The sequence below is a fragment of the Clarias gariepinus genome, chromosome 4, assembly GCF_024256425.1.
Source record: "Clarias gariepinus isolate MV-2021 ecotype Netherlands chromosome 4, CGAR_prim_01v2, whole genome shotgun sequence".
In the NCBI taxonomy this organism is placed as follows: domain Eukaryota; kingdom Metazoa; phylum Chordata; class Actinopteri; order Siluriformes; family Clariidae; genus Clarias; species Clarias gariepinus.
The window spans coordinates 30,990,315-31,003,461 of NC_071103.1; the positions used below are offsets into that span (position 1 = coordinate 30,990,315).

General features: G+C 39.2%; 1 protein-coding gene across 1 annotated transcript in view; it reads right to left on the minus strand.

Moving 5' to 3' along the window:
* The window catches only part of sspo (SCO-spondin), a 91,677-nt gene that overhangs the window by 17,484 nt on the left and 61,046 nt on the right, over positions 1-13,147 (minus strand). Inside the window, exons 77-95 of the mRNA XM_053493669.1 lie at positions 12,424-12,590; positions 11,440-11,585; positions 10,695-10,915; positions 10,513-10,548; positions 9,321-9,488; positions 8,828-9,037; positions 8,266-8,433; positions 7,981-8,115; positions 7,200-7,443; positions 6,651-6,803; positions 6,390-6,436; positions 6,034-6,204; positions 4,817-4,993; positions 4,560-4,715; positions 4,244-4,365; positions 1,680-1,816; positions 1,534-1,580; positions 1,189-1,437; positions 114-275 (exon numbers count right to left, since the gene is read on the minus strand). Of these exons, the coding sequence (XP_053349644.1) occupies positions 114-275; positions 1,189-1,437; positions 1,534-1,580; positions 1,680-1,816; positions 4,244-4,365; positions 4,560-4,715; positions 4,817-4,993; positions 6,034-6,204; positions 6,390-6,436; positions 6,651-6,803; positions 7,200-7,443; positions 7,981-8,115; positions 8,266-8,433; positions 8,828-9,037; positions 9,321-9,488; positions 10,513-10,548; positions 10,695-10,915; positions 11,440-11,585; positions 12,424-12,590 (2,916 nt within the window). The remainder of the gene's footprint in view (positions 1-113; positions 276-1,188; positions 1,438-1,533; positions 1,581-1,679; positions 1,817-4,243; positions 4,366-4,559; positions 4,716-4,816; positions 4,994-6,033; positions 6,205-6,389; positions 6,437-6,650; positions 6,804-7,199; positions 7,444-7,980; positions 8,116-8,265; positions 8,434-8,827; positions 9,038-9,320; positions 9,489-10,512; positions 10,549-10,694; positions 10,916-11,439; positions 11,586-12,423; positions 12,591-13,147) is intronic.

Genomic DNA, 13,147 nt, shown 5'->3' on the forward strand with positions numbered 1-13,147 from the left:
ATGGGCCCTTAATCCTCAACTGCTCAGATGTGTAATGAGATAAAATGTAAGTCACTTTGGAAAAGAGTGTCTGCCAGGTGCAGTAAATGTAAAAAGTAAATGTATGTGCATACTTGGACAGAGGCCGGTGTTGCAGCTCTGTGTCTGGCTCTGCCGTCTTGTACATTGCGGCCCAAGGGTTGGTGCCAGGGCTGTTCGCTCACGCTGGCGGAATCCTCCACTACATGGCTCCTGACAAACACCCCACGGCCCCCACACACTCCACTGACATGGGTCTGCAAAAGAATGTCAGATATAGTTGGAAATTTTTTGAAAGCACAATTTCCATATACACCACTGCCACAAAATAGTTTTTATAATGTCCGTCCTAGCTTAGGTTTTGCAACTTGGACCATAAATAAAAGAAATGTTCTGGTATTTTAATCTAATCTTCTTCCACTTCATCTGCAAAATTTTGACATTTGCCTGTTATGATAAAGCAGAACACAATAGCTACAGTATGCGGCCTATCCATAAACTTGAAAGTGGAAAGTTCAGCCACGGCACTGGAACACCACTTATGGGTGAATTAAATAACGTTGAATTTATAACATATACTTGATATATAATTGAATAGCACCCAAGGCTTATCCATGCCCACAGGGAACAAAGGCCAGCCCATCTGGTCCAATCCCACAGAAAATCCAAGAGTTTAGGGTTGTTGATACAGCCTCCAAATTCCCCAGATTTAAATATGATCAACATCTATGGAAGGCGCCCAGCAAACCTGTCCAATCCATGGAGATCCTATCACACCCTCACACAATCCATGACACCCAAAGGATCCATTGCTAACATGCCGGTTTTAATGTTATGGCCGATCTGGGTAAGTTATAGGCGGGAAAAATCTTTTTTTGCAGAAAACTAGTTTCTAATTTTCTGGAGTCTGGTTTTCCAAAACTGCTACACATATTTTAAAAAACTGCATTAATTCTCATATCAAAGGCAAGGTTTCAGTAACAGAATTGCTTTAAATATGATATTGTAAAAACTTGTATTGCACCATCAGGTTAAGATTTCGTGCTTCATAAACACAGATGAGTTCATGAGAAATTGTTGGAGTATTCCATAAAAACTCCTCTGAAAGTACTTTACTGAAAGTAATTTTAGTATATGACTTACAATATGAGTAATGTGAAAGTTATTCACCTTTGCAGACACCAGGATGGGGGCAGATCCTCTCCTCCTCCAGGGGTTTGGAGCACTCCCCCTCTCTCTCACTGACCGGTAATCCAGTGTCCACATCCAGACATGCTCGGTAGCGCCTCTGCACTGACACCAGTGCTGTTTCAGGCATCCTTACACCTTTACTGACACCTCCGCCATCGGAATGGAGGAGAGAGGAGGCAGGAACACATGGAGAGCAGGGGGTCCATTCTGACCACTCACTGAGTGACACTAAGACAGTAATGAAGTGTGTGAGTAACAAACATGGCTCTCTATAGATTTGCAGTAAGTATAATGATGATTTCTAAAAATAGACTTTTTTTTTACCTTCACATTCTCTAGAATCACACTGCAAAGACCCATTATGGCATAAACTGAAATACAGAAAAATATCCAAAAATATATGAACAGGCTTCTTTCAGCCCTTAAATTTAAGGGCAAGTGAGGTAAAGGCTGAATATGGATGGCCTTACCATGTGCTGCAGCCTATATTGAGCACCCCACCCTGTGGGACAGTGACAGGGACAAGTAATCCTGTGTCCTGCTGGATGAGATGAACACAGCCACACTGATCTGCAGGCACACACGTCCCATTCTGTTGCAGTAAACCCTGTAGGCATACAAAGAAACATGGGGTTCTGAGGAAGCTTCATGATCATTTAACAAGCTAATGGCAGCAAGTAAAAGCATAAATGTCAGGCTGTGTTCTGGAATATGACTGTAAGTAAAATACTCATCTTGTGTTTATCCTAATTACCCTGCTATGTGTCAAGGTAAAAATAACCCAGCAGGGTTGACAGGCTGACATGGACTTCGCATTCTTGAAAATAAATATGAGCCGATATCCTTCAGTTAGAAGCAATACTTCACATTTTTAACGTAATTTCGAAGCAGTATGTGTGTAATTTTCAGAACAAAGAGCAGTTGTTAAAGGGCAGGGGTTTAAGGGCAGTTGTTGAACTTTCAAGGGGGGTCATGGCCAAATCGAGATCGAATCCAAATGAAAGCAACACTAAAACAAAAAAATACACCAAATTTATTTCAGTGCATCATGCCAATGATTAGGCTTGTTTTCTAAAAGAATGAATTACTTCTTGTCAAAAGACAATAAGAACATTATTTTTTATTATATATTTTTTATTTTTTTACAGATGTTTGGTTAAAACCAAAACCATATTGAGTGAGACCAATGCCCAAGTACAAAAGACAATGAGTCTGATACAAATCCAAGTCAGCACAGACAACATCTGCGCCTGCACTCAAGTCCTTCAGCCCTTCTATACACTGTAATGAATTTAAGTCTCTGGTTCCTCTCAATGTTTCTTTCTTATGTCATCTCAGGGAGTTGTTTCCCCCTCCGTTGCCTCTGGCTTATTCATCAGTATCTAAACCTCCAGATTTCTGTACAGTTAGTGCGGATTCTTCTTCAAAAAAAAAAAAAATCCCAGTAGGTTGATTGGCTATGCTAACTTGACTCTAACTGTAAATTTTTGTCATAAAATCCGCAAAGATCCAGACCAAAATGAGATGTTTACTGCAGATGAACAAATTAAATAACATATTCCTTCATTTAGTTTTTTACGCACTAGAAAGAATGGACCACAGCCTACCATCTTATTTTCCATCGGCTCATGCTTAATTATAATTTAAGTGAGTAGTGTTTTTTAAATTTTATTTACATTGTGAATGCACATGAATGAATGCAAAATGGATGAATGAACATGCAACTGTAACGTAATGGAAGCTGACAGATAGAGGTGAAAATAAACTTTAGTTGAAAACAAATACTAAAACAATACAGGAAACATGAAATATAAAATGCAAAAACAGCTTAAAGCAAACTAGATAAATAGACAATGAAAGACAACAACAGACTATGAGTGCACCCACTAAGGTGCTTTATATAACAGTTAGTTCCAACCAAGTAATCTGATCGGATGAAAGGCATTCCATAGGGTGAATTTTAGCTATACGTATCACTCTGGGTCACAGTTGTCTTAATCTGTAAGAACTGTTAATCGCCAGCAAGGGTAAATGTACTGTATGTCGTTACGATCGGCATACCTGGAAAAAAGGGGAGAGCAACTGCCTACCAAATTCAGTCACAAAAGCACTTTCAGCAACAACAAAAAATCTAATATTGTTATGTTAACTTAAGCACTTTGTCTCATAATTTAATTCATTCTAAATTGTCTCTAAACCCTCCGTCTTTAAACCCTGTTCAGGGGAACTACTTGGTGTGTGGAACAAGAAACAGCCTACTTAGTGCACTATCTTTCCCTTTTACCCCATTTGGGATTCAACCTTGGAACCCAGAAATTATCTGATATTCTATAGCAGAATAAGTCGAAATATAAAGTCAATCTCGTATGTTTTTTAGGACGGTCCACCACCTCCATGGTTTATTCTCCTCACTTTTTGGCTACATAGTACCAGTGAGAATCTAAAACTGCTTTTGGTAATTCTTGGTCACCAGCTAGTTCCACCAGTCACAGAAGGATGTGTGTTTGTGAAGCAAGATAAATGATTAATTATGTAAACGAATCATAATCAGTTGATAATAAATAGCATTTGTAGAACTGTTTAATAAAAACTGTTTTCCATGCCTATAACTGCCTCACAGCCATTCTGATATTCAGTACAACAGCACACCTTCTTATGTGATATTGTTTAAATATATATACCAGTACTCAATAACCCTATATTTATATATATATATATTAAACATAAACAAAACATAACAGTTTTTAAATGGACACAATATACATATTTAGAGCTTAATTGACTTAATTTACTATAAATGCATTATACAAAAAATGGAATTGCATAGAAATCTTTTGAATCATTTCTTTATTTGAAGTTTTCAGATAAATGAGCTTTATTACAGAACAGCACATAATAAAATATTTGATTCATAGAGACTGCTTAAGAAAAAAGGATATTTTTACCTTTTAAATCCAACATATAAGAAGACGTCCTAAGTAAGGACACATGGGGATGTTCCTCTTAATCATAAGGTGTAAAAGTTTGTGCTGACCTGAGGGCAGTAACAGCCGTCTGTACATCCCGACTGGCCCACGCATTCGTCCACCTGCCCTTGCAATGCACACTGCTTCTCACATGGGGAACCACAGTCTGGCTGGAATGGTTCCACACATTCTAACACACACATCACAGAAGAAGGACAAATGAATTTGATAGCAAAGGTTACAACAATAGATACATCTATCTCTCCATATGGACAATGAGGTGAGACATAGGGTTAGTGACCTTTAACTCTTCTTCGGAGTAAAACACAGACACAGACACACAGACACACGCACACACGCACACACACACAGCAGTAGGCTCACCCAGGCATTCTTGAGGTTTGCAGGCTCTGCTCTGTTTCTCAATCTCTGGGCAATGCTGCACCCTTGTGGCCAACAACAGTGGCACACGATAGCGCTGCTGCCTCTGAGATACACAGGAACACAATGACCACTCACTCCACTCTGACATGGGACATTCTGTAAGACAGTGAAAAAGGGAAAGAGCAAATAATAGATCAAATACACCTACTTAAAAAAAATATCTTTTGAATTCTTTTTGCCGTATTTATTTTCCTCACCTGGGCATGGCTGCTTATAGCACAGACGAGTCTCCTCTTTCTGCCTCTCTCTCTCTATGGAAATGGGACAGGCATGATCACCTGCTTCTTCACACAAACAGTGCCTATGCCTGGACACCACTCCCGCACCGCAGCTCCGTGAGCATGCAGACCAGCTGGACCATGGACAGAGGTCATCTGCCAAAAACATGCACGATCAGGATATTACTTAGTATCAGAAGTCACTTTCATGAAACTGGACAATGTCAAATATCGTCAAATATAAATAAAATGCATTTAGCTCAGAACAAAAAACATTGTCAGAAAGGAGCTTTATAAACATGCAGATCAAACCAAGGTGTATTATCATTTGAAAGGAATGTGGAGTGAAGGAAATATGGAACAACAACAACAACAACAATAATAATCATAATAGCCCTTATTCAGATATAATTCAGTTTCGTGCAAGTGTACGTGTAACTGTCAAAATTGATATTATTATTACTGTTGTTGTTGTTGTTCCATATATATATATATTACATTATAAATAAATAAAATGGACTGTTTTCTGATAACTGATAAAATACACCTTAATAGTGAACTCAAAGCTTACTGTATATACACTAAAAAAATGAATTCAAATCAGAATTCAAGGTCCATTCAAGTTAAATGTACAAGTTAAAAAAAATAATGCTAAATTATGATTAAAAAAATAGTAAATTTAAGTTTTTAATAGAATTATTGTAATAAAATTTAAACACATTTATAAACTAGGACTGGGAAATGAAACACAAATTAATCAAAACTGACAATTAGGACATCAATGTACATATATAATGTGTTAATTCTAATACTTTCCCCAATGTCACTATTCATGTACTTTCCCCTTAAAAACATACTGCCATGTGTGTAGTCAAAGGTCTCCACCCCATCCAGTCTGCAACATGGAAGCAACGTGGAGGAAAACTCTTTCATTTGAAAAAATCTGCCAGCTTTAATTGTTGAGCATATTTACAATACTAACCTTTTTAGTAAAACAAAAACTGCTGACAAAAATACATAAACTAAATTATTTTTCATTAATCATGATCGAGGTTAAATGTTCTATTAATCATGATAATGATCTGTGGTCAAAATAATGATAAATAATGATACTTTATCAAAATAATATCAATATTTGAAACCCATATTTAGTAGTCCTGAGGTCAATACAGCACATGTAAAGAAGACGTTGTTACCGAGGCAAGGAGCACTGTGACAGTGCTGTGTCTCTCTCTCTGCCCCAGGACAGTGTGTGCCATTGTTCCGTGGTGGAGGGTTGACACAAGCCCGTGTGCGAATCTGATTTCCTTCACCACATGTTACAGAACAGTGAGACCAGGCAGACCATGGAGTCCAGCCTCCATCCACTGAGAAGGAAAAAAGCTCTCTTAACCTTTCTTTTACACAATGAGGGGAACTGAACACCAAATTATAGAATATTGTAATTTATGTTTATTGTGTACTATGCCAAAGAAAAGGCTTTCTATTGATAGTAAATAATTTATGATTTTATTATTTTTTTTAACTAATTTATTTTTCAGTTTATACCTACCTCGACAGTAAATATCTTGGCAGTATTCTCCTTCAGGAATACATGTGCTGAATACAAAAAACATAAATACAAAAATAACTAGTATCATATAACCCAGTACACCTGAGTGTGGACTCTTTGGCACTTGCATGCTCATGCATTATATGCAGAACTGATTTACAGGGTGCTGTTTCTTACTTCATATATCAAAATCCAATTACAGTTGCAAAAATAAGAAAATCAAATCACGTGTATAAATCAAGGCAGATGTTTATAACTCACCATTGTTTACATTCCCCTTCTAACCAGGTGTCACCAACAGACAGCGACTGGTTGTCATGGAGACACAGTGGTGGGCAGGGACCTGGGTCGCACGGCTTGTGTTGAACTTCCTCAAACTGACAGTCGGCATCTGGCGTCTCGGGAATCAGTGACCTGAAAGGACAAGGCATTTCTCAGCATTCATCCATCTATTTTCAGTATCTGCCCGTCTATCCATCCATCCTTCTAGGAACTTCTGTAGTCCAACTAGGGACTACAGTGGTGATTACCATTACCGTTGGTGTTCCCAAATTGCCCATAGTGTGTGAGTGTCCGTCTGAACGTTGACCGGGGCAATTTGGGAACACCAATTAGCCTTATCTGCATGTCTTTGGACTGTGGGAGGAAACCAGAGTACCTAGAGGAAACCCACCAAGCATGGGGAGAACATGCAAACTCCATGCACACAGACTCCGAGGCGGGAATCGAACCCGAACCTGGAGGTGCAAGGGTGCATTATTTTTACCTCATTATTCTACGTTCACGCCTTCTCCTTCTGTAACTCCTCACCTGAAGCGTGTTCTCTGTCCTTCTCCACAGGTAACACTGCACGAGGCCCAGTTTGACCATGAGCTCCAGGAGCAGCTGCTTTTTCCTGCACAGGTGAGGTTGGTGCAGGAGAGCACTCCGTCAACGCAGCTGCAGTTGTTACAGTCGACTTGGTGTTGGCTGCCCGCAGCCCAGCTTTGCCCGAGTGCATCTATGCAGTCACACTGCCACAGCTTTACACACACACCATCCTGCTGCAGCTCACCTACAAACAGACATGTATACTAATGCATAAGTAAAAGTAGCTACTTATATAGAATGTGTTAATCCTGTCAATCACATTTTGACACACCTGGACTAGCTGTAAGGTGGCCGTTTTGCTTTAGTAATGCACAATAGTTACTCCACATTTAAACTAATATCTTGACATTTAGTGATAGTATAAGTGCTAAAAAATATGTAAATATCATCACTCATCACTCAGTCACCATCAATACTGCCAATCCATCGCAGGGCACACACACATACACACTCACACGCTCATTTACACAACAAATTGGAAAAGCCAATTAACCTAATCTGTATGTCTTTAGACTGTGGGAGTCTAAAGACGTCTTTAGACGGAGAGCACATGCTAACTCCCTGCACACTGACCCTGAGTCAGGAATTAAATCCTCGTTCCTGGAGGTGCAAGGCGACAGAGCTAACCACTAAGCCACTGTACCGCCCATATCATATCATATTATATGTTAATATAACATTATTATATGTGTGTCAGATCGTTTTATCCTCGCCCCTTTACCCTGAGGGCAGCGGCAGCCTGGCTGGCATTCAGCATTGTCCTGGCACTGAATATCTTGCTGTAGATCGGAGCAACGCTGAGGGCACTCATTGGCACAGGGCACAAACTCCTGACCTAGCGGGCATCCACGTTCATCTGGAATAAAGAGAAATCAAGTAAACTGCACCACTACACATTATCTTGCGTATTGGACATTGTATATTAACTATATCTCTTCATTTAAAATTTTCTTTTGTCCTCCTGTTAAAACCTTAAAATGTATATGAGCGAATTAGCGAGGCATACCACATGGTTTGGTGTTGCAGGGTTTGACCTGGTTCTTCTCTCCAAGACATTTCAGCCCCCCGTTTTTGGGTGGAGGGCTGGAGCAGGAACGAGTGCGAATGGAGCGACCACCCCCACACGACTTGTCACAATGTGACCATGGACTCCAGCGAGACCAGCTCCCATCCACTGAGGAAAGACAAAACAAAAAAAAAACTGTAAGCTAAACCCTGTACATTTGGTGCAGAACCCAATTAGTCAAATTTATGAATCACAGATTCACATTATGATCGATCGATCTATCCATCCATATATCCATCCATCCATCCATCCATCCATCCATCTTTACTTATTCCACTGATCTGATAATGTTGTTTAATAACTAACAAACCACTATGATTCTCAACATGTTGAAATTCGTTAAATTTGATGAATATTTTATAAATACATAAATATAAGGTAATCTGGATATAAATCTAGTAAATCTATATAATAATGTAACATTAAAAAAGGTTGCATTAACAGATAAAGTAAATAGAACACTACATCAAACAATAATAAGCTATTGATGTGCCTGTCTCACCACGGCAGGCGCGGATGTTGCAGAAGCGGTTCTCCACATTGCCCTCGGTGATGTCTGGACACCAGGTTCCATTTATCCCCGGGGCGATGAAGCTGCGGAAGCGCTGCTGCTGACCAACGCCACAGGAGCGTGAACACATACTCCACTCTCCCCACTCTGTCCAGGAGCAGTTTCTGTGGGCACACGCCTCATCCACACACACTCCACCATCTCTCAAAAAACAACAACAACAAATAGAGCCAGGTGAGTTTAATATTGCTTTTAGAAAAAAATGTAAATTAGAGCTCATTTCAGGATATCTGTTTACTGAGTCACGGAGAGCTTTAAAGATTAACGAAGGTTAAATACATCATTAAATTTGCAGTGTGATTTGTGAAACCGCCAGCTGGAATAAGGTCACAGAGATACCCTTGACATATACAGTGAAGATGGCATTAATTAATATTATATTATATTATATTATAATGTGAGGAGCAGAGCATAGACAGTTTACCAGGACACTGAGGAAGGTTGCAGACTTTCTGCTGTCTGCTTTGTCCTGTGCATAGTGCACTAATACACTCTCTCTGACGAAACTTGAGAGCAGGATGCCCGCCTGGTTCATTGCAGGATTTAGAACAGGAACTCCATGTTGTCCACATGGAGAACCCCAAGTCCTCATCTAAAGACAAGACAGATAGAGACATAATAAAGCATAATTTAAAAAAACTTGTTTATTATTGAGCATGCCTTTGCTTAAATTATTGTTAGGAACTATACGGGCTACATTTTAACATTTGATTCAAAAAGTGATAAACAGTATATTAAATGCAAAATAATAATCATTAGGTCCGTTGTAGCACTGCTACATCTCAGGTTACAGTCTGTGGAAAGTTTCCTGTGTTCTCTCTTGGTTTGCGTAGGTTTGCTCCGGGTTCTTTGGGTTACTTCTACAACTAAATACAAGTCAGTAGGTGGACATGCTGCATTTGCCCTTAGGAGTGTGTGTGTGTGTGTGTGTGTGTGTGTGTGTGTAGGTCTATAATAGAACTTTTAAAACCAGTGTTCCCAGAAATGGCTCCTGATTTTTCACATCCCTAACCAGGCTAGAATAAATATTATATACTGTATATAAAAAGCATTATTTTGTTTTTGTGTTTTTTTCTACTAGATAAAAGACATACCCTTTTGTTTTTTAATGAGTGATACTTCAAGATGATTAAATTTAACTACATTAAATTTTTCATTTACATCGATCAGCCATAACATTAAAACCCATTAACAGGTAAATCCACATAAGGTTTAGGTTCCCCTTGTGCCACCAGGGCGGCGCTGGTTCTTTGGGGAATGTCTCCACATGACCTCTGTAGTTGTGCTGTGATGTCTGGTGTATAGTTGGTCATCAGTGTTGTGCATGATGTTATGGCTGATCGATTTTTAATTTAATTCAATTCAATTTTTTTTGTTTAGCGCTTTTAACAACTGACATTGTCGCAAAGCAGCTTTACACAATCAAGTCAAAAGAACTATTTAAGAATTATTACTAAGATATAAGTACTTTTTTGTCGAAATTTTTTATTTGCATTTAATATAGTAGATTTAAAGATGCATATTTGAATCAGAGTAAAAAAGTGGGGAAAATAATAAAATACACACTTTATAGATGAAGGTATTTTTTTTCATACACTTTGTGACTTCATTATTACCTGATAGAGGAGCCTCGACTGTAGGAAGCACATCTACTGCAAATAAAGAGTGATCATAAATTAGACTCATATGACACCTGAGGATTAGAAAGCATGTTGCACAGCGTAATTACTATGGACATTTTTAAAGAACTATAAACGGGGGACATCGTGCTTCAAAAGGAGGATGGGAGTAGGCTCACCTGGGCAGTCTGGAGTCTGGCAGTACGCTGTTTCCTGCAGGGCTCCAACACAGTCTTGACCTCCATAAGCAGGGCTTGGGTTAGTGCAGGTTCTATTGCGCACTTTCTGTCCCAGACCCCCACAGCTGATTGAACAGGGACTCCAGGGACCCCAAGGACTCAGACCACCATCGCGAGAACAAGGCACGAGAGAGCAGTTCCAGAGGCCATGCTCACACAGACTAAGAGGGAAGTCGGAGAGGTATTTTTGACAAATCAAACTCTTCAGTTTCTAGGCGAGGCGGAATATTTCAGATATTGTTGACTGGCATTTTAAAACCCTTCACATTTTTTACTTATTGTTTTGGAAACTCCAGGAGTTCCCAAACTGAAATTTCTTTCTCATTATTATGTATCCTCACCAAAGGCATTCAAAGTCTGCTTATGATCAAAAGTGAAAAAGGAAAAAATCTAATTTAAAGATTTATTGGGACTGCACTACAGGAGCTTTGTAGAGCTTTCACTGCAGTGAATCTGATTTCAGACTGAAGTGCCCTAGGCTTATGCCTGTTTTGCTACAATGCATAGCTATTCAACAATTTGATTAAAGCCTACCATTGAGTAATTGAGTAAGAAAATCACACTCAGCAAGCAAGACACCTTTTACTAGAAAATGGGCAAGGCAATTCTTTCCAGAGTGCTGTGAGTAGTTAAAAATCTAGCACAAATGTAATTTTAAATAAGGTTAAAATAAACCTTTTCTTACCAGGAGCTACACTCATGCATCAGCTCTTCTCCGGACTTGACATCTGTTCCCACGGTAATGTTATAGAGATCTGGGGTTACATCTGGGGTCACAGACACTTTCTGTAGTGAGGCCAAGAGCTCACTGTCGACCAGGCATGGACACTCCTAAACATTACACATGCCATTATTAAATATCATTCCGCCGTACACAAATTAGAAACAATTAAATATAAGCTACCATGTGCATATAACTGGGAGGCCGTGCATAATTAAATACCTCTGAAGAATACAGTATTTCCTATTGTATATTGTGTTTGTACAGTCAAATATTTATTTTTACATGGCCAAAATACTGGGAAAACTGGCATGTGCAGACTTCCCCTTCCCACTGTTGTACCTACATACTGTGTTTTTTTTTTTTTTTCTATATTGTTCACAAGGTGGAGTACAGCCTGGACAGGGTGCCAATCCAAATAGCAGAACACACACACATACTTACACTCACACTGTCATTCCCACACTCTGGACAATTTGGGAACGCCAATTAGCCTAATCTGCAGGTCTTTGAACATGCAAACTCCATGCACACAGAGACGGGAAGCGAGCCTGGCTGGGAATCAAGCCCGAACCCTGGAGGTGCAAGGTGACAGTGCTAACCAATACACCACCTACACCACCACCTGTCATTTTATCAAATGGTGGCAAATTTTATGGTAGTCATATAGCCCAAGAAGTACTTTCAAAAACATACTAAAGTCATTCTTGATAAGTAGCATTGAGTCAAGTAACCAAACAAACTTGTAGTAATATCTCTATATTTATTATTATTATTATTATTATTATTATTATTATTATTACTTTTTCTTTCTTCAAGCAGGACTGATAAATTATTTTAAATGCATGAAGAATATCCTTACAATCTTTTTAAAATCCTGCTGAGTTACTTTAACGACATACTGTGTATTCACACATCACTTTCAGCAGTTATGATGAGTCATGTGACCTGTAGGCAGGCTCCGTGGTGCTGGTAGGTGTTGGGTGGACAGTGACATCCCTCTTCACAACCCTCGGAGTAACAGCCTTCAATCCCACTGAGCTGAGCACAGCTGAATGGACAGACTTCTCCTCTTTCACACTCCCGGTACAGACGTCCTGGAGGGCAGCCCACCTCTGACACACACACACACACACACACACACACTGATTAAAGAAAAATCATGCACAAATGGTGCAACAAAAGAAAAGAAAAGAAAGATAAATAGATTCTGATGACTGTTGTTGGTGCTACACTCTTACATACACAAATTTATTTATAGAATGTAAGACATGCCGCATGAACAAAATCTGTCCTTTCATCCCGGATCTTGACCCCAAAATACTCAGTAATCAAACTAATCCCCCTTTTTTTCTTTTAAGAGCTGCACTAAAAATAATGTATAGCCTATTCCACAGCAGATAGTCCATCTGAGTTTCTAAAAGAATGAGCAAAGACAGAGCTGTGAAATGGAGACATTTCACTTTTAAATGAGAACATTGGTTAGCTTATTGTTTCACCAGGCCAACCTGGGAGGCTTTCACAATAGGCAGGATGATTAGGCAAATCTCGAAGCCAGACACCACTGTTCTTGTGGGAGAGTTTAATCTCAATAGCAAATACTCCTCTGCCTCAGAGTGTCGGAGCAGACGAATATAACAACCTGATTACAGAAACCCATATCACACAGATG